The sequence below is a fragment of the Crocodylus porosus genome, unplaced genomic scaffold (genome assembly GCF_001723895.1).
Source record: "Crocodylus porosus isolate Cpor-Errol unplaced genomic scaffold, CroPor_comp1, whole genome shotgun sequence".
Lineage (NCBI taxonomy): Eukaryota > Metazoa > Chordata > Crocodylia > Crocodylidae > Crocodylus > Crocodylus porosus.
In genome coordinates, this window is record NW_017728947.1 from 49,715,790 (window position 1) to 49,743,137 (window position 27,348).

General features: G+C 42.6%; 1 protein-coding gene across 6 annotated transcripts in view; it reads left to right on the forward strand.

The window, feature by feature from the left end:
* PCNX1 (pecanex homolog 1 (Drosophila)) overlaps positions 1-26,857 on the forward strand; it is a 130,438-nt gene extending 103,581 nt beyond the window's left edge. For 5 of the 6 annotated variants that reach the window (XM_019551441.1, XM_019551442.1, XM_019551440.1 and 2 more), the window contains 9 exons: positions 749-979; positions 3,120-3,220; positions 6,389-6,539; positions 9,309-9,539; positions 10,993-11,267; positions 12,679-12,887; positions 14,686-15,125; positions 16,349-16,489; positions 22,033-22,931. In XM_019551441.1, coding sequence (XP_019406986.1) covers positions 749-979; positions 3,120-3,220; positions 6,389-6,539; positions 9,309-9,539; positions 10,993-11,267; positions 12,679-12,887; positions 14,686-15,125; positions 16,349-16,489; positions 22,033-22,173 — 1,920 coding nt within the window. In that variant the 3' untranslated portion in view covers positions 22,174-22,931. Of the gene's footprint in view, positions 1-748; positions 980-3,119; positions 3,221-6,388; positions 6,540-9,308; positions 9,540-10,992; positions 11,268-12,678; positions 12,888-14,685; positions 15,126-16,348; positions 16,490-22,032 lie in introns of all 6 variants that reach the window. The other variant, XM_019551439.1, reaches the window with a different exon arrangement.
* Positions 26,858-27,348: the final 491 nt, after the last annotated feature.

Genomic DNA, 27,348 nt, shown 5'->3' on the forward strand with positions numbered 1-27,348 from the left:
ATCTTCCTTCCTGTTGATTTGGCCTCTGTAATGCTGGTTAAACACCACTCTGCACTGCCTTCTGCCTTTATATTTACTGAAGACTAATTTTTGTATTGTTAGGAAATTACTTTTTCTTTATCTTCAAGAATATCATAGTCCTTCATAAATTGCATGACAGCACCTGTGAAATGCAGTCACCTCTAAGATTTGGTGCAAGGGGCAGAAGTCCATCACCATGAGCAAGACTTCATTACAGGAAAAGAAAATATTGACCAATTCTCCACCCCTGGAAAAAGGGCAAGAGGGTCTTCAGTGACCACCAAGAACCAACCTTCAAAGATGACCTGAAAAGATCCTTTTATAGACTCCTACATGGTCTTTATAACCTTTCACCAAACTCAGAACTTAAAATACTTGCTAGACATTCAGTTCCCACCTAAGGTTGAATAGTCCCTTCCTCCCTCATTCATTAATTTAAAAGTTTATACTCTATAGAAACTGACTATTTAATCCCCTGTATTTGCCAGATAAAATTTCCCATGTACTCAATCAAATATTTAGATTGCCATAGATGGCAAACTAGATAATCTAATAAACAAATGCATTTATACCACTTCTCCAATGGCAGTTGAATTTATTCCTCTTATGCATTGCTTAAATATGGTATGCTAATGCATTACATTTCCATCCAAGATTTATGCAAGTGAAATGGAGATTTACTGTTTCCTGTGCTGATCTATGTATCTTAAACTTCTGTTTATTTCAGGGCATTATCTATTATGTCACAGCTTCCCCCAAGCTAGAGGAATGGTTGGCTAATGAGACAATGCAGGAAGGACTAAGGCTGTGTGCAGACCGCAACTACGTTGATGTAGATCCTACATTTAATCCTAATATTGATGAGGATTATGACCATCGTCTAGCAGGTATCTCCCGAGAGAGCTTTTGTGTGATTTACCTCAACTGGATAGAGTACTGCTGCTCTCGAAGAGAAAAGGTAGGCATGATTGAGTCAAGAGAACCATTTGTGATTCCCAGAAGTCTCTTGCATATATTTTCTTGCAGGGTTCAATTTTAGTCTCTACTGAAATTTAGATTTAAAATTGATTCGACAGTAAGTATTGTTATGGGCTAGGTTAGTGGGTTAATGATTATACCTGTTCTCTTTATTTCAGTTTGTAAGTATTTTTATCTCTCTTGGTCAAATAAAAGCATACACAGTAGAATGAAGTAAGTACAGTTGTCCTGCATAATACAGTATAACCTCATAAATCTGGCACGCTTGGGACTGAGCATCTGCCGGAAATTTTAAAATTCTGGATTTTTAAAACTCGAGTGGGCGGGTAGGGGTGGTGGATGGCAGCGGCAGCCGCCACATTGCAACCTTCCTCCTCCACTGCTCTGGAACCAGCCGCCACTACTCCCCGATGTGCCAGATTTTCAAGAATTCCAGATTTTTTATATCCAGATTTATGAGGTTATACTGTACTTGGATGTGTTTTAGTAGAAATCAGAGGCAAGTAAAATACATCCCATGGGCCAAATTTGGCTTGCCCAGGGATTTTATCTGATTTGTGGCAGGTTCCTTAACCCTGGCCAGCCCAAGCACATGGCTGTGGCACATGGGCCTTATACCACCCCCAGGTGCGCAGAGGAGCTGGGGCAGCTCAGTAGTTGAACTCTGCTTGCTGGCAGCTCTTCCCACCAGACCCAGCCCTGCTGTCCGGGCACCCTGGCCCATTCACTCCACACCCACTGCCAAGGGTACCGGATGGAGCGGGTGGTGTCTCCATTGAGACCATCCCGAGACCCCCTTGGCCAAGGTGTGCTCAGCCAGGCAGATGGGATGGGGCCATGGTCAGGCAGGGAGCAGTGTCCAGGAATGGAATGCGAGGGACCAGGGCTAGGTTTGTAAGGCAGTGATAGAGTGAGGAAGGGGTCCAGAGTGGAGCTATGATTTGCTGCCCGCACATCCCTGCAATGGGTGCCCATTCTGCAGGCAGGGTCATGCAGAGAGTGGGGATCACAACTGCCCAGGCCCTGACCCTGCATTGTCATTGCAAGATCCCCGCCTCACCTGCCCATCCTGCTCCCAGATGCCACTCCTAGCCCAGCCATAGCCCCATCCCATCCAGCTGGCTGTGTGCCCTGCCCACAGGGATCCTGGGTCAATCTTCATGGAAATCCTGGGGCCAGGGCCAGGATTGCGAGGTCGCAATCCACTCCCAGGTCCAGTAATCTACCACTTAAGGAGTTGTGGTGAGCAGTTGCGGGCTAGGGGGTTCAGGAGTGCTGACCTGGCCTGCAACAGCCCACCAAAACTCCCTAAGTGGCTCTCCAGCCCAAACGATTGCTCACCCTTGGTATAAATGGTTGTTTGTGGATAGTGAGGAATGCAGGTGAAAAAAGGGGCAACATTTAATGAAGCATCTGGGGCTTTAGAGTGAGAAATTATTTTGGAAGTTAGGAAGTAGGAGGAGGTTTTTCTAGGAAGTGTAACACTTGAACCATTTTTCTGATTAATGGAAAATAATGAAGAATGTTGTTTGTCTTTTATTAAGTGATTGTCACTTGCCAAATACTTTTTGGGGATGATGGAAAGTGCACTTAATAATTTGAATATGTGATAGTCTACTACCAAGAGAATTGTGTAAATATTACAAATAGTACATCAGAACTGCTTCTTTGTAAATACTATACACATCACCTTCCACTCAGAAATACATATTTGAAACTTGCAAGTGACTTATGTCTGGTCTATCAAAATGGCTTTTGCTTTGATGATCATGGATACAGTTGATCTTTTGTGCTCCGAGATGAATTTTACAAGTATGTAGTATGCATGACAGAAGGTGTGTGCATGCTGTAAGTGTGCAATGTATTCAAATGGCAAACAGCACACTTGTCTTTCTAATCAGGTTTGTACAGTATCTATAAGATACTTAAAGAATACCTAATTTGTTTTTTATCAGGGAGAGATTTATCTTTTGCATAAGCACTAGAATTTCTGTCCTCCTTCCCTTGTAGCTTTTTATGTTGGTCTTTTTATTTAGCATTTTTTCCAGAAGGATAGACTTTGCTGTAATATCATTCACTTTACCTGACCTTCCTTTTTTTCCATTTTGTTTTTATTATAGCCACTGGATGCAAGTAAAGACTCATCCCTGGTGACTCTTTGTTATGGACTTTGCGTTCTGGGGCGGAGGGCATTGGGGACGGCTTCTCATCACATGTCTAGGTAACATGATGTTCTTCTTAAGAAGGCAAAGAGCCTAAGAGCATCTAGATAGGGATAATGGATAATGCTTTACACAAGTAGTGCTTTTCTATCTGCCCCCAAATTAAACAGATGGCATAGTCCATTAGGGGATTACCCCAAGTGTCACTCTTACCCCCTTCCCAAATTTGATCTGCTGCTTTGCTGCCTTCCTGGTACTCCTTACCCAGTCTGCTGCTTTACTTTCTGCTCCCTGTAGTATCTTCCACTGTGCTGCCAGATTCCAACCTAATCTGCTGCTGCTACACATACAGGTTGACTTATCATCCCAATCCAGGGAGATATACACTATGTCTAGTGATTTACATCTAGGCCCTTTTTCTTTATGGTTTCATTAATAAAAATGGTACTTAATGGTTTTCCTCAAAAGCTCAAAAATAAAGTTAAACATGTATCAAAATCTAAAGCATGTCCCTTCCCTGGACCTTAGGCTCCTGGCAGCTGCTGCTTCTGTAGGCTGTCTACTTTAAAGGTTCCCTGCTCCAGGGCCTGTCAGTGCAGCCAGCCTGCATGCTGTAGTTCTCCTTCAGCTCTGCTCTGTCAACCTTGCTAGGACTCAGCTGCATATTGGGCAAGTCACCTAACCCTTTGCAAACTACCAACCCTCAATCTGATATGGAAGATTAATGTAAAATCTGGTTGTATGCTTTGTTGGGGGAGACCCCAAGTTGATGGCTTAAATATAGGACATAAAGTAACAGAAGGCTACTCATCTCTTGGACTCCAAGTACAATTTAGAGGGTAAAAGGGCAAGTATAAGATGAAAACTGATGAATAACTCCTTAGAGCCACATAATGGAATTCAGCAGTCAGGTTAGTTCATAAAAGATGGTGTTTACATATGGTCCTGCTGAAATTAGTGATGTCATTGAGGTTAGTTGCATGGTCCATGACTTTTCCATAGTTTCTTTTTAAATGAATTCAAAGGATTTCCTTCTAGTGTATTGTACATTTATGCTAGTGCTAATAAACTAGAGGTAATATTTTGGCATTTTTTTTCAAAGTTCCATTTTCAAAGTACCTTAGAAATTTAAGTTCCATGATTTACAGTGAGACTTTGACTCAAGTGCCTAAGTCACTTCTGGAAATGGGATGACAGGTCCCAAATCACATTAGGTTTTTTCTTCAAAGTTTTACCCTAGATAGGGGTGGACAAAATGAGGGATCTGGACAGCAGCTGGACTCCATTTCCTAGCAGCCCCTGCCCGCATCACTGCAGCCAATTTCCATGGAGATCCCAGGTGTGGCAGAGCCATGACAGTTTGGGGTTATCTACTTCGAAAATCCCTCAGTATAGAATAATCCAGGAGTTCCCAAACTGTGACAGATTGCACACCACCAATTTAAAATGCTATAACCTTCAATACCACCAGCCAATTTTTGTCATAGAAAGTAATTATAATAAATCTGTTTACGGTTACTACTGACAGGTTGTCTGTGTACCACGGGTGGTTCCCGTACCACAGATTTGGAACTACTGGAATAATACATTCTGAACTCTGTTCTCCATAACTACAATGCATCCATTGGAATGTTAACATATTTTTAGTGCCTACATGCTGTTGTGACTTGGCTTCCATTCTTGTGTAGGCTTGCTGCTCCCCTAACCAAGACTGTTTATGGCAGGGGTGGGCAAAATGTGTCCTGGGAGCCAGATGTGGCCCACCAGGCCATTCTATCCCGCCTGTGGGGCCCCTAAAAAATTTAGAAAATTAATATTTATCTGCCCTGCACTGCCTGTCATGCGGTCCTCGATGGCTGGCCAAAACTCAGTAAGCGGCCCTCCACCCAAAATAATTGCTCACCCCTGGTTTATGGGAAAGTAGCACAAGTATGCATGTCTTCACATATAATAGCACTGTTCTAAATCAGTATTACCTGCAGATTTGTATAAAGCAGGGGTGGGTAAAATCCGGTCTGTGGGCGGCTGAAGCCAGCCCACCAGGTCATTCTATCCAGCCTGTGGGGCCCCTACAAAAATTAGAAAATTCATTATCATCTTCCCATGGCTACCTGTCAAAGATAACAAGGTGCCAGTAGTAGCAGGACCCAGGAAGAGCTGGTGGTAGGTGTCAGCAGTAAGGCCTGCTCAGCCCTGTCCCACCCCCAGCCCCCAACTGGAAGATTTTGCCTAGCAGAGGCTTCTGGCCTGCTGACCCTGGAGCCTTCCTCCATCTGGGAGTGGAGAATCAAATAAGAATGGGTGGGAGGGGGGAAGCGGCGGGCAGGGAAGGAAGGGAAGTAGCAAGGGAAAAGCAGCGGTGACAGGTGCCGTGGGGAAAGTGGCAGCGACTGGAAGTGTGTGGCCCTGGTGCAGAGTCCTGCATGGGGCTTCCCCCAGTGTGAGTGCAGGAGCTGCAGATGCGTGGTGCAGAGCCTTTGTGATGGAGGTAAGTTGTCCTCCTCAGCCCCTCATGCAGCACTGGCTGGAACTGCGCCCTGCCAGGCACCAATGCCTACGCAGGGCATGAGCTCCCTGATCACCCCCGACTGCTGCTGCTGCTGGCAGTGGGGGCTGTGCACCATGTGGGGAAGTGTTTTGAGGGTCCCCAGACCCCCCGCCCTCCCACACACTCTACAAACCTCATACACCAATGCCTACCCCTATAATCCCCCATATACATGCACCCCAGCATACCCTATCCCCCCACCACAGCCACACCCTCTCAGTCCCCCACACCCCACCATATACACACTCCCCCCCCCACACACACTGTCTCTCTCAATATAAAAGTGGGACTTTATTTTTTAGTTATGCAGTTCCTCCTATATACAGTACATATGCACACACATCATGACATACATTTTTTGTAATAAAATTGAAATATATTTTAGTAGGTGTTTGGCTTTTAGTATATGATTTGGTTTTTGTCTAGGTCTAAGATGGCAACCCATCCCTACTAAAAGGAGTATTTTGGGGGGACAAGGGGAGGGACTTCTGGTGGCACGGGGGTGCCACTTCCAGTCCCAGGGGGTGGGGTTACCCATGCAGCCCTCAACAGCTCACCAAAACTCATTAAGTGGTCCTCCAGCCAAAATAATTGCCTGCCCCTTGAATAAGGGGTTATGCTTACAGAGGTTTTTGATTAGTTATGTTAATATTTGGGGCTTTTTTCTCCAAACCCACAGTAATTTGGAATCCTTCCTGTATGGGCTACATGCCCTGTTTAAAGGTGACTTTCGTATCTCTTCAATCCGAGATGAATGGATCTTTGCTGACATGGAATTACTGAGGAAAGTGGTAGTTCCTGGAATACGGATGTCACTTAAACTGCATCAGGTAATATATTTGATATATAGTTCTTTTGATTGCTATCCATGCTAGTGATTAAATTGCAAAGCTTGAGGCCAGTTTTAAATATAGCCAATATGGGCAAGGCTGTGTAAGCTTTAAATTGTGTTTAAAGTGATACAAAGGGCTAACTATGTCTACAGTATGTTTTTAAAGAGAGGTTTGTGCACCCCTTCCATTCTGTCCAACCAAGTGAAATTATGTTTGTCATGATTAAGCCCACTGACTTGCCTGAGTAGGACCTTTGCCTTTCCAGGTAGTTATTAATTTATTTTCCCCCTCCATCATCCACAGCCCTCCTGCCTTGTCTTCTTTTAAAGGGATTATCTACAGTGCTCCTGGCAGTGCATTGTAGAGTTTCCAAAACTAGCTTCAGTATTGCTGCACTGCAGTTTGCAGCTTAAACCTATTCTTGGCCATAAAATTCTTGCCAGTTACATGTCTCCATCAGATACATTTCACTGAGATTTCTTAGGGAGAGGGGGAAATCAAGCAGAGAGAAACGGGAGATAGGGAGGGGAAAATGTTTGTGAGAGTGGGAATGGAAAATTAATAAATGATAAACAAACTGATCCTGTAATCATATCATTTTCATGCATTGTATCTTTTGCAAGTTTATGAGTGAGGAACAATGTAACTTATATGATCAGCATTTGGAAAATTAATTAGAAATAGATGGCTGGAGGCAAATGTGAAGCAAGAAAAAGGGTCTATGGACTTGGAAAGAATGGCTGAATTTAGCAAATGCATTAAGCTTCCAGCTGATATGCACCCCAGGAGAAAAGAGTATTGTAGCCCTAAACTGTTTTGTTGTATCCTGAAAATTAGAAAGAGCTAAATTATGACAGAATTAAATAACTTAAAAAAAAAAAAAAAAAGGTAAAGTCCTTCCCCCAGCAATAGCTGAAAGCTTCCCAAAATATGCTATTTTTATATTGGTGGTAATTAGCATCATAGAAAAGTGATTTGGACGGGACCTCCAGAGATCATCTATTCCAACCCCCTGCCTGAGGAAGAATCATCTGTCCAAAACATTCTATAAAATACATAATCTAAGCTCTGCATCAGATTACCGTCAACTCTGATACAATGCAGAACTAACACCTTTACCTTTGTCACAGGTAAAATAGGGGAATGATAGCAGGCAGTATCCTGCTTCTGTGTAATATTGTCAGTTATGCTTAAGAAATCCCAGGTAGAGAGCCTTGTCCTCTGCTACAGAGGAAGGCAAAAATCCCCACAGTCTCTACCAATGTGACCATGGGGTAAAATCCCTTCCTGACCCCAAATATGGTGATCAGTTTGACCTTGAGCAGAGGGGTAAGACCCTCTAGCCAGGGACCTCTATCCAACTTTGATCCCAACAAGAGCATTGACACATCCCAAAGTCCCCAGCCTTGGCTATAATTCCCACCCAATGCCTCTGAGGACACCCTGATGCATGTAGCAGAAAGTTAGGGTGAGGGCAACTAGTAAAGCCCAGATATGTGGGAAATACCTGCAGTAATACATACATGTAGCTACACCTAGATCATGCCCAACCAGTGGCTGCCCAGTGTTTTCTCAAACTCCTCCAGAAATGGAGAGGCCACAACTTCCCTAGGCAGTCTGTTCCACTGCCTCACTATTCTAATAGTGAAAAAGTTTTCCAGATATCCAGTCTAAGCTTACTTTGCTACAGCTTCACACCATTGGCCTCCTCTATGCAGCAAGAGAGAAAAGGTGCTTTCCCTCTTCTTTATGGCATCCCTTCAAGTATTTGAAGACTGCTGTCATGTCCCCTCTTAAGTACCTTTTCCACAAGCTGAACATGTCTAGCTCCTTCAGCGCTCTTCTAATTTGATTTGTTTTCCAAGTCCTTTGTCTTTGTTGTTTGCCTCTGGATCCTCTCAACTTCTCCATGTCCATTTTAAAATGTGGAGCCCCAAGCTATACACTGTATTCTAGATGAGGCTAGCCAGCACAGAGTAGAATGGCACTATCACCTCCTGTGTCTTGCACCCAGTGCTTCTGCTGATGCATTGCAAAACTGCATTTGCCTTTTGTGCAGCTGCGTCACACTACAGACTCATTGAGCCTGTGATCTACTAACACTCCCAAGTCCTTTTCCATACTGCTGCCATCCAGCTAGGTGTCATGCACTTCATATTTGTTTTGTTTTTGATTTATTCTTCTCAAAGTGTAATACCTTGCATTTGTCCACTCAGTCCCAGGAATTATGGGTATTTCTTAATTTAGCAGAGTGAACATAAAATAATCAATCGTAGGAGTAATGCAGCAGATAACTCTAGTAAAGCAACACAAAGCCACTGTTGAAGTAGCAGAGCTAAAATGTATAAATCCTGAAATGCTCTTCAAATTGTAGGTTGCTGAAAAATATGACCACGAATAAGATAAAAATTAGAAATAGAAAAATACATACCAATATGCATATACAATTTTTGTTTTAATGGGACCTTTTGAATTAATGAATTTTACATGTTACCAAAGCATGCCTGAAGGAATTTTGTAGATGGAAAATACATTAGGTTTTAAAATCCAGCAGTTAACTCAGTAATTCCACCTACTCCCAGACTAAAAAAAAATGAAAAGAATGATAGATTGCACAATGGTGTGAGTCTGTATTTTGACCACTGTAATTTTGTGCACTGCATTGTTCTGTTTGTGTGTTTGAGGTATAAGACCTTTTTTTTTTTTTTTTTTGTCAGCATCTGAAAAGTTGACTCTTTCAAATAATGCTTGCTTTCTTGGGTTCAGGATCACTTCACTTCCCCAGATGAATATGATGACCCTTCTATCCTCTATGAAGCCATAACATCCCATGAGCAAAATCTGGTTATAGCACATGAAGGAGACCCTGCATGGAGGAGTGCTGTCCTTTCCAATTCTCCCTCCCTGCTTGCCCTTCGCCACGTGATGGATGATGGAACCAATGAATATAAAATCATTATGCTGAACAAGCGCTATCTTAGTTTCAGAGTCATTAAGGTAAACTGTTGTGGTACTACCAGTGGAATGGCCAAATGTGAGGCTTAATGGTATTTTGGAATTTATTGTAATAATTGTAGGAAACTGCTACTTCAGCCCAGCCCAGTGCTTGACTTGGGGACTACATCATGGCTTGCCTCTCCACGTGAAGACACCACTACATGATTTGTTGTCAGTATAGATCTTGCCATAAATATTAAAAGAAAAACATATAATGTAATATAATTCCTTAGCTATCTAGTGACAGTTCTAGCAGTCCTTTGTTCATTCCAGTGGATCAAATTAAATTTTGCACTGTTGTTCATTTAGTCACTTAGTAATGAACAACATCTTATCATAAAACTCTTTCAATTGTCAGCTTGGTCGTATGAAGGCAGTAGTGTTATACTGAGGCTTTGCACCAGCCGTGGTAGTGGCTTAAATTTTATGTATGCTTAGATGTCAATGATAAATGTAGTTTTAATCTGACCCTTGTGTTGCTACATGCTGAAATGACTGGACAAAATTTAAATTTCCCTTTAAGGTCCCCATAACATCCAATCGGCTTTGTATTATTTAGTCCCCTCCTTCTGTCCAAGTGTTGTTCTTGAATGCTTCTTTTGCCTGTTTCATTCACACCCTGATCTTCATCATCTGCTAAGTATGCCCCCATAAAGATGCATAGGAGAAGTCTCAAATAACATATATCAAGCTGTCACTCACTTCAAAACAAAATCCAACTTGTTTGTAATGGCCCACTTGCCTTCCTGTATTTGTTTATGTCTTTGAAGTGGGAAACTTGAATTCTTAGCATAGTTCTTCCACAGTACAGTGCTTGTATATATTAAGGCCAGGAACAGACCTTACAGTTGTCTGTGGACAAGTCGTGCCTGTGTTTATCCTGGAACAGAAATATCTCAGGATTGTTATGTACACACATCTCCTTTTTAATCAGGTTTTAGTGAGCTTAGGAATGTACTGCTGCTTTTCTGTCTCCAAGGCTGGAGATGAACAGGGGAAGGAGCAGGAGGCTGGAGACAAGCTCCTGGAGATGAGCTGGAGACTTCCCCTGCTCTCTCCAGCCTCCTGTTCGATCTCCTGCTCATCTCCAGCCTGCTAAGGCTGGAGATGAGCAGGGGGCTGGAAACCAGCGGGGTGGGGTGGGGTGCTAGGACCCTGCAGGCAGGGTAGTCCATGTGCTGGGGTGGGGGGCTCTGCCCTGTGGGGGGCAGGGGACCCACCACTCTTAAGCAGTCCCCACACCCACAGCCTCCCCCCCATACCTACCCACACAGACTCCCCACATCCCTCCACACAGACAAATGTAACATCTGTTACATTTCCCAAGACAAATGTAACATCTGTTTGTAACCTTGTTCACATCTGTACACAATAGAATAGGCACTCGTGCCTGTCCTTACCTAATTTTATAATATGTTGTCCATTTTTTCTTGCTTTTTGTTTTCTTATACAGGTAAATAAGGAATGTGTACGTGGCCTCTGGGCAGGACAGCAGCAAGAACTTGTCTTTCTGCGCAACCGTAATCCAGAGAGAGGAAGTATTCAAAATGCAAAGCAGGCTTTGAGGAATATGATCAACTCATCTTGTGATCAGCCCATTGGATACCCAATCTACGTGTCACCTTTGACTACTTCTTATTCAGATAGCCATGATCAGCTTAAGGAGATGCTTGGGGGAGCTATCAGTTTAGGAAATATCAGGAACTTCATAGTGTCAACATGGCATAGGTGAGCTGTGAAAATGAGCTTTCAAGAGTATCCAGATCTTTAGAAACGTCTGTCCTGTCACAGTTGTTGGGTTTATTTTGGCAGAATATAGTTTAAGAGAGTCAGTCACAGCAACATGACTGTCTCCCAGGATTATTTTTCTTTTTGGCACAATTGTAGCACACAGCTTCTACTATAGCATGGATTTTTTTGGCAGAGCATGTGAATAATGTCCCAAGAACTTTCTAATTGACAATTCAAAGAAAAACTTTGAGTTGTCCCTTAAACTGTAACTGAGATGCTCTTCATTTAGTTACACAACAAATTAAAGTCCTTGGAGGAATAAAGCTTATGTTTATGCAGCACTTTGAATGTGTAAAACACCCTATGAGTTCTAAATGTTACTGTACTGTACTACATGGCTTTTATGAGTAGCATAATTGTACATAAATTAAAATGCAGCATATTAAGATATTGGGGTTACTTCCTGATAAGTGCTTGGAGTATTTACCACAAGCTGAAGTATTTTTTCCTGTCTCAGTCCTAGTCTTTGACACAGTAGTACAGCAACTTGTCATTCCTACAGTAGAGCATTAGATGCCAGCCAAGTATGATTCAACACCCTTGATTTGGAAGCAAATAAAGGAAAGGATTTGATAAGATTAAATGGGATAGAAAGACAGAGGTCATGCTAGGGGCCAAAGAACAAGTAAATCAGTCCATCTCAGACTTCATCCTCTGAGCAATAAAGTAAAACTGTTTATTAGTTCCATGTAACAAATTGATTAACGCACCACTTGAATGTTCAAATGTTGGCAGAGATGCCATACATTTCAAAGGATCATAATATGCTCTAGTTGCTGTTTTTTAACTGTGAAAGTGTTGCTGAAGTAATAAGTGGAGAAAACAACAAAAATGCCAGCATTTATTTTTTGTTCATTTAAATACAGTATAGATATAATACAAGGACAGCCTTGGCACTAGAGATCAGAGGTGCATAGCTGCTGTGGGAAATGGGACAGCATAAACTGTTACAATTACAAATGGAGAACCAGTAGCTTCCTGCATTTTTTTTAAATGTGCTGTTCTACTTAATGTGACCAGAATTTTAAAAGGGCACTATTACATTTCTCAAATATAGAGCTATATATATATAGCCTGAATCTTCAAGAGAAAAAAACATTCTTGAAAAAAACAACTACAAAATTAGAAAGCATGATATAGAATAAAATAAAGCATGCTTGTAACTGCCCTTGGGGTAGAGGTTGGATAAAGACTTCATAGTCTTCTGATTTTTTATTTTTCAGTACGTTGATTGAATTTTTAGTAATTTTCTACGTGCAAAGTGCAAGGCCTTCTTTTGAATCCTGATGCACAGGATGTATGATTATTGTCTCCTCATTAATGCAGGTGATTTTCATTGCATTTTCAGGTTGAGGAAAGGCTGTGGAGCTGGCTGCAACAGTGGTGGAAACATTGAAGATTCAGATGCTGGAGGTGGAGCTTCCTGCACAAGTAACAACGCAACTGTCAATGAATCAACGCAGAGCAGCGTGTCACAAGGTGGAGGGAGCATAGTTACGGGACAGGGACCTGCGGCAGGACTCCAGCCTCCTGTTACATCTCACCCCCCGACACTAGGTAAAGTAATGGAACCGTAGGTTAGTGCTTCCTCTCTAGGACAACTTGCTTTGCACCTTTTAGGCTAGAGCTGAGTTGTAAATTCTAAATGGAAATAGAGCTGTATCCCAAAATCACAGACCTGGGTTAGCACCGTGAGAAGTCCCTGGACCAAGGCCTTGAACAGTTGCTCATGTCTAGCAAGGGAAATTTTTTAGAAATTTCCACTGCTGGGAAACATTTCAGGGGAGGGAACAGTACAGGCGTTCAAACTGCAGTTGCCCCCTGTTCTCTGTCTCTTTCCCCAGACCAGGGGTTGGTCTGGGGAACGCATGAGGAGCAGTAGCTCCAGTCCTTCTATTACCAGGAGGCTGGAGTAGCAGGACAAAGCTGCCTGCCCATCTCTTAAGCCAGGGAGCCATGCAGTGTGCTCCTCTTAGTGCCATATCGGGGGAGTTCTTCATCACTTAGCACATTCAAAGACCATAGCCCCCAGATGCCAAGTAGAGGGAACAATTGGAGCAAAGTCCCCAGCCTGTTCTCTAAACCGGGCAGTCCCCAGTTTGAGGAAGAGGCAGGGAGCAGCAACTCCTGCTCCTCTCCTGTCCCAGACAAGATTGGGAGGGAAACGTACAAGTGTTCACTGTTGCGAGAGGGTTTCTTTTGTAGGGGAGATCTTCCAGGTCTTTATCCCAGAAGGGCCCTCTTTTCCCCAGGATAAACTGGATGCATGCTTGTTCCCTTGTTTATACTGGGAGAGCAGCAATTTCCCCCAGTAGAAATGTAATGCCTGTACATGGCCCAAGACCAGAACAGTAGGGGATGCAATAAAGGACGCAAAGCTGAGTTTTCATAGCAGTATACTATAGCGCAGTTTGTCTATGCCAGGCATACTCACCCCTTAATTATGTGATCACCATGTCTTTGTTTCTTAAGCTATTGCAAGTTTGCTATGATGAGTAAAGCATCTGCTATGCAAAGTTTCAGTTAACTTCTGAGGACGTATCCAAGTTAGTGATCTAGTGAGGAATTGCATATAGTTAAACATGAAAGCATATGTGCTTCGCTAGGTACCGTTTTAGCTGACTTTTTAGGAAAACAGAATTTTTCTACAGGTTAGTGTATTGCTACCTTCTAAATTTTCTCTCAGAATCCTAGAAAATAGAGCTGGATGGGGCCTCAGAGGATCTAGTTCAAGTTCTGCTTATGGCAGGGTCATTTCAGTCATAGTAATATTATATCTGTAATTGTGGAGAAATATCATGGTACCAAAAGAAAGATGATGGTATGCCTTTAATAAGACATAAAAGTTAAAATTTTGATTGTTTTTCTTCCCACCTTCAAATCAGTTTTAATATTTCCAAACTTGTTAAAAACAGGAGCAAATATAACTGTACACTTTCTATTTCCAGAAATTACTACAATTAAAGTAAGTGTGTCTGACTAGAAATATTTGGTGTTCTGAAATATTGCAATTCATATTATTCCTGATACAGAATTACAGAAGGCAGCACGGGAGACTCCAATCTTCACCATGGAAGACTTTTTTTAATTAATTCAGGAATAGGATCTACATTTATCAAGCATGCCTGTATTGCTAGAAGTGTGGATGTGATTTCTTAAGGTGATCTTTGCCTACTCAGAAGCTTCACTGTTAGATCTGTGCATCTTGCATCTAAAGTACTGTAGATATTTCTGATGTTCCTGTCAAAGTTGTGTCTAGACACCAAAACACTTGTGTAAGCATCTAAAATAGCATGTGTGGGATGCTTATACTGAAACTGTCAAGCTCTCCTGATTCTGTATCTTTTATTTTTAGGCACCAGTCACAGCTCTCACTCTGTGCAGTCAAGTCTTGTCAGACATTCCCCTGCCCGTGCCTCAGTTGCCAGCCATTCATCTTACTGCTACAGCAGTCGTCATTCATCCCTTCGTACATCCACTACAGGCTTTGTGCCTTGCCGACGCTCTTCCACTAGTCAGATATCCCTCCGCAATCTCCCATCATCCATCCAGTCCCGCCTATCCATGGTGAACCAGATGGAACCTGCTGGCCAGACTGGCATTGTCAGCGTGCAGCATGGCCTACCCTCTTCCAGCAGTTCCAGCCAAAGTATCCCAGCCTGTAAACAACATGCCCTTGTGGGCTTTCTGGGGACAGAAGGAGGGAATAACGTGACTGATGCACAGTCAGGCAGTAATGCAAGCCCTGCAAGCCACATGCAAGCCAAAAGAGATGAAGTTATTTACAGAATTCAGGTGAATCATTCAGAAGAAAATGTTAATAAACTAAGCTATTAGTTGCCTTAGTCCTTTCCCTTCATTGTTATTTCCTGTGTTGTGAAAGCTACATAAGACGACTTCTGTCTCCTTTCCCCATATGGGCTTTGGAATATAGGTATGTGTAGTTATGGTTAGAAAAATAACTTGAGCATTGTATATGTGGCCTTTTCATGTCCTTAGTAGTATCTGGTCATAAACATACTTTACTGTAGCACAAAACTGAGAGTCAACTGGATTCTCACATGTTAACAGTAAAATGGACCCATTAAGTTTAGCTAGCAGTGTCTTAGTGGTGGTATTAAAGGTCAAATAGCTTCATTTGCAGTGCTGACAATTAGTGTAATCTTGATTTTTTTTCAAACTGAGAATTTTTCATAGAGGTCACTGTAAAAATGCTTTCTCTTCCATTTTCCTTTGTGTTTGCTCATTGGCTGTAGCCCCACACCAAGTCTTTGAGCAGATGCCAGTACTCCATTGACTTAAGGTGTCAGGAGCAACTTTGGGAGTCTAGAAATTGGAGAAATAAATTTGTAGTTTAGCTTATATGTCAGTAAGCCCATATGTTTGCTTAAAAGTATGTTGCAGGGAGAAATTTACAAGTTGGTAATTGGACAAAGGCCATACCCAACTTGCTTCTGGTGGTGACATCCTAACGTAGTAAACTACTTCTGATCTTAGGCTTTTAGTGTAACCACTTTGGCTGAAGTGTTGAAAAAACTCAAATTAAGGTCTGAGCTTTATAGCTTTTATTTGCAGAAGAGGTTTGGAGGGCAGTTTAAAGCAGTTAGGACCCACCAATGTTTCTACAAAACTTTGGCTTCTCCCAGAATTTTTCCTCTGCCTCCCATATAAATGTTGCCAGTAAATTTCAACCCCTCTGTGATGGTGATAGATTCCACTTGTTCATTGGACTGCTTTCCTGCTGGCCTTTTCCAGAAAGCCTATTTATTTTAAAACACCTATTAGGCATCTGTCAAATAGAGCTGCTTTTTTTCCTGATGATTTATTAAGTCCTACCCTTAAGTCTGTAGTACTGAAATCAGTCAAAGCTTTGCTGATGACTTCAGTGGATGCAGAATCAGTCCTTTTTTGAGAGAGAGAGTTCTTGAGGAACAGCCAAGAGGATGGTTGTGATGTATCTGTTCCTTATGAATCCATGACTCATAAAAGCCTAAAATCAATTCTGCTTATCACTGTAGATAATGGATCCCAGCCAAGTACTGGAAGGGATTAACATGTCAAAGAGGAAGGAGCTGCAGTGGCCAGATGAGGTGATACGGCTAAAAGCTGGGAGAAACAGCTGGAAAGACTGGAGTCCTCAGGAAGGCATGGAAGGCCATGTAAGTTTCATTTGGTTGTTAGTTCACTTAAAAGGATTTTGTTAATTAAAGGTCAGGCTGAAGTACTGTTCAGCCATCACTTCCAAACATAAATATGCTCTTCTTCGAACAAACATCTGTGTTCAACTTGGGTAAAACTTCTTCAGACTCAACTGATGACAGAATGGAGAATCTGATGTCTCAGCAAAAAGGAACACAACTTTTTCTGTGCATTGGGTAGAAACTACTGTACCCTTCACCCAGCTTCCATTTTCTTTTCCTAAACTATGTTGACAGTGAATTTACCAGCCAGTATTCATTTTCAAGCGATGTCTTGGTTATTTCTTTGTAGGAAGTTCCTTTTCCCAATTATAGTCATTTAGTGGTACACCATGGAATAATTAGTTTTGATCTCAGCCTGTGAGTAATGGTAAACTCTCTGAAACAGCTGATGGCTGGATGGGAATTAGCAGTATAAAAGCTTTTGCAGAGGGGCTGAATATTGAACTTCTCTCTGGAAAACAGGCTTTTTAGTTCTCTAGGGACCAGAAAATCAATAATCTCCAAGAAGCTTAAAAGTCCCTGTAATCATCTTTTTTTTTTTTCTTTTTCTTTTTTTTTTTACTTGTTTTGGTGGGGGTGTTGGGCATTGGCATTTATCAGAAATTGCCTTGCCAAAACACATTATTGGAATCGGCAGCCAAATATGCAGCTATACTGTACTTTATTCTTACAACATTTTCTAGCAAGGGATCTTGAAGTGCTTTAAAAGGTGGTTAAGGTGATCCCTGTTCTGTCTGTGTTCTTCAAGAGAAGGGAGGAATAGAAGGGGATAGAAATTGCAACTTGCTGTAGGTCATGTAGGAGCATTAAGAAATTGAACTTAACTGAGCATTCTGATATTAAGGACCCTATTCGAATCACTGCTGTTGTCTCTTATGCTCATGCTCTAGCTGTTCAGATAACAAAATGACTAAGGCCATGTCTGTACTAGCAAGTCACCAGAATTGTATTCAGCATGCAGCTGGTGATCTTGCTATGCTGTTGGAGCATACGTACACTTGGTTGTTTTTTGCTAGCATTGCACATTTTCCTGAGGAGAGGTGGTATTCCAATAAGAGAAAAAATAGCTTACAAAAGGAAGTAAAGCAGGGATCGGCAACCCCCGGTGCGCATGCCAGAGCATGGCGCACAAGGCCATTTTGCTTGGCATGCCACCGCTGGTCTGGACTCTGGGTAGCTGCTGCTAGCCATGGAGCCCAGGCTGCTCCCAGCAGATGGCTGGGAGGCTGCAAGCGCTGCTGCGAGCATCCCAAGCTCCATGGCTGGCAGCAGTTACCCAGAGCCTGGGCCAGCTGCAGGGGTGGCGCCAGCCTCTTCCCAGTGGTGGGGCTGGGGGGAGGCACTGCACTGCAGCCAGGCTTATCTGTGCAAGGCAGGTACGTGATGGTGGTGCTGGAGGGGTGGCTATGGGGCAGACTAAGATGAATTTTGGGGTGGCCATAGGCCCTGCAAGCTCCCACAAGTGCTGCCCTTGTGGGCTTCAGAGTCCTAGCCGGGCTTTGTGTCAGTGACCTTGGGCAGATGGCGGTGGAGAGGCCTGAGGCAGTGCAACGCCAGGCCCCTCCCCCACCATTCTCTCTGGGGTGCACATGCAATCGCCACCAGCGCAGAGCTGGTGCTCCAGAGCCCTGGCATCAGCTCCGTGCTGGTGGCAACTGCAATGCGTGCCTCAGGGTACAGGGTGAGGGAGGGGCTGGGGTAGTGCATGCACGCATGCCTCCAGGTGGACAGCAATGGAAGAGACAGGGTTGCAGTGCCTCAGGCCCCTTCCCCACTGTCTGTTCAAGGGGTGCACACACAAACTGCTGGCACAAAGCCCAGCTGGGGCTCTGGAGCGCATTGGGGGTGGAGAGGAGGGCTAAGGCTCCCAAACATTCACCTTAGTCCCCCCATAGCCACCCTTCCAGGACCGCCCAGGCTGCCGCTGCCTGCCTACCCGTCACCCAGGAGTGCTGCACCTTTGCAGGCTTAGCTGTGCAGGGCTGGCAGGTGGAAGCCGTGCTGGGAGGGGTGGCTACAGGGTGGCTAAGGCTAATTTTCAGGAGGCCATCGGCCCCCCTAGTGCCGCCTCTGTAGCTGGCTCATGGGCAGGCTCCAGGCCAGGGTCTTGGCAGGCCATGCTGCAGCCCAGAAGCCAGCTCCAGGGGGAGGCACAGGCCCAGGGCATCATTGGGTTGGACTTTGTCCTGCGGTCCAGTAGCCCAGCGGCGTGCGTGTCTGGCTCTCTGCATTTGCTCTCATGTGGTTCTGGGTGTATATGTGTGTCTGGTGTTCTCTCTCTCTCTCTCATATCACAGCATGCTTAACAACAAAGGTAGTATATAAAGCTTTATTTATTATCACCAGGTTTAGAACTTCTAGAAAACCAGGTATTTACTATATAAAAAAAAAAAAAAGCAGCTTTTATGATTATTAACTATATTAAAATGCAGTGCGTCCTGCCACATACCTCCCCCACTCTGGTTTTGTGTTTCTGGCATGCCATCCGGTGTCTTACGGGATAGACATTGCAGTTTTTTCAGCGCTCCAGCCAAAAAGGTTGTTTACACCTTAGGTAGAGTATTAAAATGAAATGAAAAACTCCTAAGACCAGAGGTGTTTACACCGTCTCATGGGCCACATCCGTGGCCTGCGTCATCTGGCCTGTGGGAGGCTCTGCAGGCAATGGCCCTGTGTGCTAGATTGGGTGCATGGGACCTTATCCTGGCATGTCAGGATGCCACAAGGCCCCAGGGCCCAATCCCAGCACATGGGGCCCAGAGGTTGAGTACTACTGCCCAGAGTTCCCTCTAAGTTGCATGGCATGCCTGGCAGCGCAGCATGAGCGCGCCTGCACAGCCATGCACATCGCACAGCTTAGAGGGAACCCTGCTACTGTCCCAACCCCCATCCCTCTTGCTTTTAGCCGTCTACCCTAAACATTCCCATATGTTTAAATGAAAGCTGTAGGCTCCTATGCAAGGTCTGTTAGTAGAATGCAGATGTAAACAAGCATTAAGATTTAGAGAGTGCCATTTTACCATTTGCTCCACTAGCTGTTCCGGTAAAAAAACTATCTAACAGAGATGTTGCATGTCAATTTGATTGCCTAATTTAGCATGCACACTGATCATTGGCCAGTGTTGCTTGGCAACTGTTTCAGAAATGCACTAGCTTGCCTTGCTAGTCAGAGGATAGCAACATGTACTGTTTTGATGTTAAGGGAATAGAGGAAGGTTAAAAAGAGGGCTTGAAGGTTAGAATAAGTTTGAATGGATTTTACTTGTTTAATGAATTTGAGCACGCTGCTTGCTTTTGTGACCATACTGTAAGCAACTATTTTCTGAGGTGGGGCTGTCCCACTGGTAGCCTGCAAGGTGGCAACATGCAGTCACCAAGCTGCTGTTGCTCCTACTACTCCAGCTGCAGCAGCAGCTGACATCTTAGGGCTCCCCTAGCTTTCATTGCCTGACGCAGTCCCAGGGGGTGGGGTAGGGTGGTGGTGTATGACCATAGTGGTGCCAAGAGAGCTGACGGTGTGTGCTATTTGTTGGGGGATGCTTTGCCCCATGCACCTGGTGCAGTGTGGTAGAGGAATCCCCACTTATGCAGTGCAACAGGGTAGAAGCGTGTCTGCCTATGAAAAGTACATTGGGACTAGGGGGTGCCCATGTGCATGTGCCCATGGCATGCAGCCTCTTGCCACTTTAGAAGTTGGACAGCCCTGTTGAAAGTAATGTTCCGTCACCTGAGAGGAGGGTATTCCATTTCAGCTGCCAGTGGAAAACAGGCTTTTGTTAATAAAGCCATTGCATTTCCTTTCTGTTCCTGTTGTTGTAGTCCAGCATTCAGGCAGGCAGAGGAGACGTGTGCATACTGGAATGTAGGCTTACGAAGCAGCTCGCCAGTTAGAGCATCATCTCTGCTCTCCCAACACACAGTTCATCTGCAAGAGCATGGCTCCCGGTGCCATGTAGCCACCAACAAGCATGACCCATAGCAGACGCATCTACATGTCATAGCATGTGATGCTATGTGGACAAAACCCGTGACACCACAGCTACATTGCTGTAGTGACACGCTCCACCATTTTATAGTGCATTGCTACAGCAATATAGTGCCTAAAAATAACCATGCGCAGTGCTCACAGTGCCATACCAGCTGTTACTTCCAGAAGGAGGGGAGACATAAGAATAAAGAATGGGCATAAGGAAAAGACTTAGAAGGGACATGGGATAGATGTCCCACAGCTTGAAGCTTTGTGTGTGGGTTATGATTGGCTCACTAGTAGTGTTTCCAAAAACTGTAGGAAGTTGTTTTGAGCTTTTCTGAGGAGTTCTGCACATTGGCTGTCAAAGTAGATATGCTCAGCAAGAGCTGATGTTAATTAAAGGTGATATTTCCCACTTGGCCTTGAATTTCTCACCATTGCATATAATTCACGTTTTTCTTAAATGTGCTTCTGTTTTCTACTGAATATAGTATAATACCCTTTTTATGGAAAACTATGCAAGGCAGCTACAAAAAGCACATGTCTCTGAAGAAATAAAAACATGTGCTTTCTGAAAGCTTCCCAGGCAGTTAATGACAGTGTATTTGAAATCCTTTCCCTTTCTGTGGCATCTTCTCATTGTAAGCAGTCGCATTAGCAGTTGATTTAAAGGAATGGTTGTCAATTCTAGCTTCAGGAAAGAAACTTTATTTCAGAAAGTCACTTGGGATTGGAAGGGTGCAGTATTTCATACTTCTCAACTGAAACTGCAGTTGTACACTTCAGTGCATCAGGATAATTTGGGAATCTTTTCCATTGCAATGGGAGTGTAATTATAGCCAACATCCCCCACGTGTATATTTTTCCTTGGTTATTTGCTAACTTTGCACTGGCTACATGTGTTCAGGTTTGGGTTAATGCAGCTCCTCCCTGCTGAAGTCCAGTTTTTCTTTACAATTAAAAGTTTAAATATTTAAATTGAATGTTTTTTTTAAAAGCCATTAGTCTTCTGTAAACATCTCATTTTGGTGAATGGCATAGAAAACCCTTTCTCCTTCCTGCTAAAGATGTACAGATACACAAGTACAATAAAATGCAACCTGCAGACTATCTTTTGCATTTGTATCTAGAGAAGTTGAATGTTTTAGTTAGAAGAAAAAAGAAAATAGTTAAATTTAGGTGGAATACAGGAAAATAAGCAACTCATGTTTTTTGTGTACCCCTTATCCCAAAATAAACCATTCTTAGCTTGGCTTGTGTATACAAAGAAACATTTGTTTCTCAAGTGGCTTAGGCTATTTACAGCTGTTCTTCACAGACTTTTAAAGAGATTGCAGCAGCTTTAGCAAGGTTTGCAAAAGAATGTACCTTCTTTTGAACTATGCTGGCATTGAAAAATGCAACTGGGTTGAATAGCATTCTTTGCTGGTGCCTGTATATTGCTATGCAACAGGTTCATGATTCGCCACTGCTGAATGGCAGCCATCTGTGTGGGACTGACCTTTTTATTTGGTTGTGGTTACCTCTCCAGGTGATTCACCGCTGGGTGCCTTGCAGCAGAGATCCAGGTAGTAGGTCCCACATAGACAAAACCATCCTGCTCGTCCAGATTGAAGATAAGTATGTTGCTGTGGTTGAAACTGGAGTCCTCGAACTTGGGGCCGAAGTGTGAGTCCCACTGACAATTAAGCTTCCCCTTCTCCAAGGAGTCAGAAAAGAGGACGGGTCAGGAGAAGAGGCTCCCAGGACACGACACTTCAGTCCAGTTGTAGGAAATGACTTAAAAACAGAAAGGGCTTGTAAAAGTCCCTTCCCCCTAAATACACAAGCGTAACAGGTTTCTTTAAGTTATTAGCTGCTGAGGAAACACTTGCATGAAGGTTAGATTTGAGACATATCTTTTGTTTTTAAAATTTGTTTTATGCATTGCATAATGCTTTAAATCGGCAAACTTCCATTCTACAATTGGAGCACCTCATTTTTCTAATTGTTTTGCCAAAAAATTACCATATTTTGTCAGTATGTAGAGTCTGTTCACCTTATTTTGAAGAAATGGAGTAGCATACAAACCTTCAATTTGGTGTAAAGCAGTAGAGAGGTTTTATGTATGACAAGAAGAGACTGAACAGATGTATAGATTCTTATTCCTTGTGAGCTAAAAACATTAATGAGAGAACTGCACTAATTTTTTTACAGCGATGCACTAAGAACAAAAAACCTGAGATTGCTCAGAACATTTATTTATATATATAAATAAAGTACCATTATTTAAATTGCCTTTGGGATTAATCCCCTCCCTCTCCATATATGTGTTGATGGTAAGGGCTGTGCCATGGGTTCTGTTTGGTTTAATAGTCTGTAATTTGTACAAGTGCATTTGTTGCATCCTTTTCACAATAAATGGAAAAATACCAAATATCTAGTAATGCACCCAAGTAACCCTGTACTATATAGATGCTATTTTGGTGGTGGTATATCCGCTTTGTACAACATATCCAGCTTTAAAGTGGACCCCAATGTACTTGTTGAATCCTTCTCCTTCCTTTACACAGCCTTGGCTATTGTACCCAGAGCCAGCTAAATTATCTCAATGGCTCATCTCTGGAAGAGACACTTGCCTTTCTGAGGGAGGTAGGGATCCATGCTCCACAACTACTTTGTGGGATCTTGAAAATTTCCACATTCAGTTCAGTTATCTAACTTGACTTTTTTTTTCCTTTTTTTTTTTTAAGGAGCTTATATAGGAGGCACAGCCCTGAACTGTTATATCACTTTTACCATTTCGCCTTTTATTCCCCTATAGTCTTCATTCTTTTCTATGACTTGAATTTTATTTTCCGTGATTATATATTCTATGTAAGTGTAATTTGAGTATTTATAACTGTGAAGTTGAATTATTCATGTGTTGCATATCCTAGGTTTTACTGTGTTTTTTAAATGTTTATATTCAGGGAAACAAGTAACTCGAGTTTATCCTGGAGTGTGAGGGGAAAACTGCAGTTTAACTTGCAGCTCCTATGACTCGCTTCTCTTAATCCATGAGAGAAATTTACATGTCGTGATTGTTTCCTGTTTCTGATCTGTAATTACATAGGGCTCTGCACACAGTCCTAGCTTTTGGGAGCAGCCATCTTTCTCTTCCAGATCACCTCTACTTCTTCCTAAGTAATGTAACTGGAGAGACTTTTATAGCCGGTTGTCAGGCATATGTTGCATTAGTTTTTCTGCCAACAGTGAAGTCTAGTTCCACTACATACATACTTGCAATAGTGAAGTTATATGGGATGTGGAAAGTATGGAAAGCAATTGCCTACCGCAGAGAATTACTGAAATGATGACCCAAGTCACCAGATTTTTTGGAACCGTGAAAGCCCCCCTTCCCATGCCTGGTGTCCAGTTAATGATTACTGTTCACAGTGCTTTGTATGAGGGTTCTGCTTACATTGTACACTATGCAAAGCCTGTACTAAGTACTGTGCGTTTTACAGTTGCATATTGTGCAGTTTCTGCATATGCAGTCACATTTGATCTTAGCATCAACACACAATTCTTGGTGTACCACCTTGGAAATATTTTTTGCTTTTCCAAATAGCTTATCACTTGGGCACATTACAATGTAATTAAATTCATCTCTTACCTATCTGAAAACATCATTTCAGTAGGTGACTCCATTGGTAGTTTTTGCTGTCAAGACTGAAGAAAATGTGTTTGCTTTGTGTTGAAGCTACATAAATGGCCTAGCCTCTATGTCCTTCCCCTTCTGGTAGCTACAAAATGCATTTTCTTTATGACTTAGAATGTTGTTTCACAGAGGTTATGAGGAATAAGCAACCTCTCTAGAACCAGGCCACGGGTTAGATATATCACTTATAAGAACTCTTTGTTCTTCCAAAGCCTCCAGATAATCAAATAATTTAAACAATGAAGCAAGTACATAGATGTCATTTTCTAATACCAGAGCCTAATGGAAGCAGTGCTTCAAATACATTAGAGCTGGATTTGATGTGCAGCCTTTTTTTCTAATTCTCCTGTCATTGGTAGTGAACATCATGGGAAGCGGCTTGAGGATGCATAAAATGCTATATAAATATTTCTTGGCCAGAGTTGGATTAAGGCTTTAGAAGACTAAAGTATTCACCTGTCCCAGGAGTGCTCAGTGGAAGGTTGGCTAATTGCCATTTCACTCTTCTGTGAGATTTTGGAAATTTTGCTTACCATTCCTTAGGCCAGTTACTTGGATAGAGAATCCTTAAATTCTGAAAGTTACATTTGACTATTAGTCTGTACAAATTTACAGGCTCTGTCCCTTTCACTGAGAGAGAGGAGATGAAACCCATCTAATATTAATTCTATCTCTTAACTTGTTAGGTCTGTCCATGTTCCAAAAAGCATTTAAGTGGAGAATGTTCTGTTTTCATTCCATGTTGGTATAATGAACTGGGATTTGATCTCGATGCAGAAGAATCTTCTGTTGGAAGTGGCACGGGTAAATGTTTTCCAGGTGGTTTCCATAAAATTGGCCAAGACTTCAGAAGAGAATGCTGAAATGTCTTCAGCCCATAGTGGGACCTTCAGCCTCATAGAAGTGTGCTTTCTTTACACTCTGGGAGCATTGTATGCTGCTAGCATTCTGTTGTACTCACATTCCAGTTAAGACTAGGTTTTTATCCTCCAGGTGGATTCTAATCTACCTTGTTTTTGTAAGGAGGTTTCTCTAAAGGTGGTATCTATGGATACATGCATAAAAGCTTACTGTTGACTTGCAAATATGCAAGTACAGAACTGTGCTGAATGTCCCACTAAGCAGGTGATGGGAGCATTGAGAAGCAAAACACAATTTGTTTAATTTGTATATCCCTTCCTCCCCTCCCACTCCCAGCTGTTAAACCTTTTGGTGTTTCCTTTTTTTACTAAAGACATTCCAGAATGGATATGAGATACCAATGATGATACCTGAAATTGTGTGTCACTCCTGGTATCTGCAACATTGCAGAGTGATGAAACTGGGATATCTTTTAGGATGTGATGAATACCAAAGGTTTTCACAGTAAGGTTGGGGGAAGACAGGTTGTTTTTTTGTTCTGTTTTTTTAAAGAAGCTATTGTATTTCTTTGTGATTCTATATCCAGTCCAGTGGGATACTCAGCATTTATAGACCTTCATTCGATTTTCATATTGGCTTTGCGGTTTGTCAGTCCTCCCATGCTGTCTTGCTTCCCCTTTGAGAAGCAGTGAACTCTTAGGACAGAGCCTGGGTGAATCATGAGCTGAAATGAGGTATGGTGTGGCATCCATACTGTTGGCATTTTGTGGCGTGTGTCCTAAAAGTTTCACCTCTTGAGGGTGGGGGAAGTATTACCTAATCAAACTGCGAAACATTTCCTTGATGCCACCTGTATAAGACCTGGTGACCCAGGAGTGTCAATACAGAAAAACTATTTCTAAAGAACATTCTTAATTTCAAGGACTCTTCATCCACAAAACAGTGGAACAACTTGGATTTATTACAGTGAATAATGTAATCCTTCAAAATATGCAAATACCTTATTGAGCATTGGGTTAAACCACCATAGGAATTATGTACTTAATTTTATTAAGGGGATTTTATACCTATTATATAGGCTTCTACTCTTTCCTTGTTGTCCAGCATTACTCAGCAATTTGGTAACCTAATGCATTTCACTCAGTGAAGCTGGACAGGATAAGAACTTGTAGTGATAATTAAGATGTGCCTTAGTAAAACAGTGGGTACATAAAACCTGGATGGAAGATAGTGTACATGGTTTGTTTCAATCCAGCATTATGCATATTTCCAAAAAGGTGATCCAAGATGGCTGCTCCAAAAGAATCTGAGAGCAGACAGGCATACATCACTCATAGTCACAAACCTTTGAATACCAACAAAGCTAATGATTTCTATTTTGTACAGTTTTGGAATATATAACCCCCCAGAACATTCATTCAGCCCAGGACCTGATAGACTGAGATCATTTAAACTGAGTATATAAACTTATTCCAAAAGGACCCTAAGTAGGCCTACCAATATGCTGCTGATTGGGACATAGAGGGAGAGGGGAATAAAGCATAAGCTGCAAGAATCACAGGAAGGGTTTTCACTGGGCTACAGGAAGTATACATTGCCTCTACCAGCATATGGATATCTTGCCAGGGATAGGGATATATGTACTTGCGTGTGTCTGTGAGTGTGTATGTGTCTGCGCGTGTTATTGGAAACAGCCTGTAAATATTGTAGCTGTGTAAAATGGAAAAAGCTAAGATTTTTTTGCAACATGTTGCATCAAAAGGACAGTATTGACAGTGAAGAAACACTGAGAAATAAATTTTTTTCCACTTGTGCTATTGTCATTTATTGAGTTTTTCACTTCCCCTCACACAGTGTGCCAATCTCACAAGTGACTAAGAAGCACTATTCTTAAAGTTGCACCTTAGTACATCACTCCTGTTCCCTTTTATGAAGGACTCTCCTCTCCATTTCTCTTACGTGACAGCTGAGAACTTCAAAATATGAAGTATTTGTTAGTCAAGTTTCCCCAACTGCTGCTGCTCCTTAATACAGGCTGTATGGAGGGAGACTTTAAGGTGCAAGCAGACATCACCCTTGTGAGGCTGTAAAAAATATATATATATATTATGGTGGCACAAATTGCAAGTAAGCAGATATCCAAGCCCCTTGTTGCACTCCAAGAACCCAAAAATGTTGCCCTGACCAAAGATGGTCACAGCTTATGACACCTTAAATGGAAGGATGGTGTTTTGCTTATTGTGTACTATAGGAATCCCCCTGCAGGGGGTTCCTGCAGCACACATATCAGGCCCCTGCAGGGGA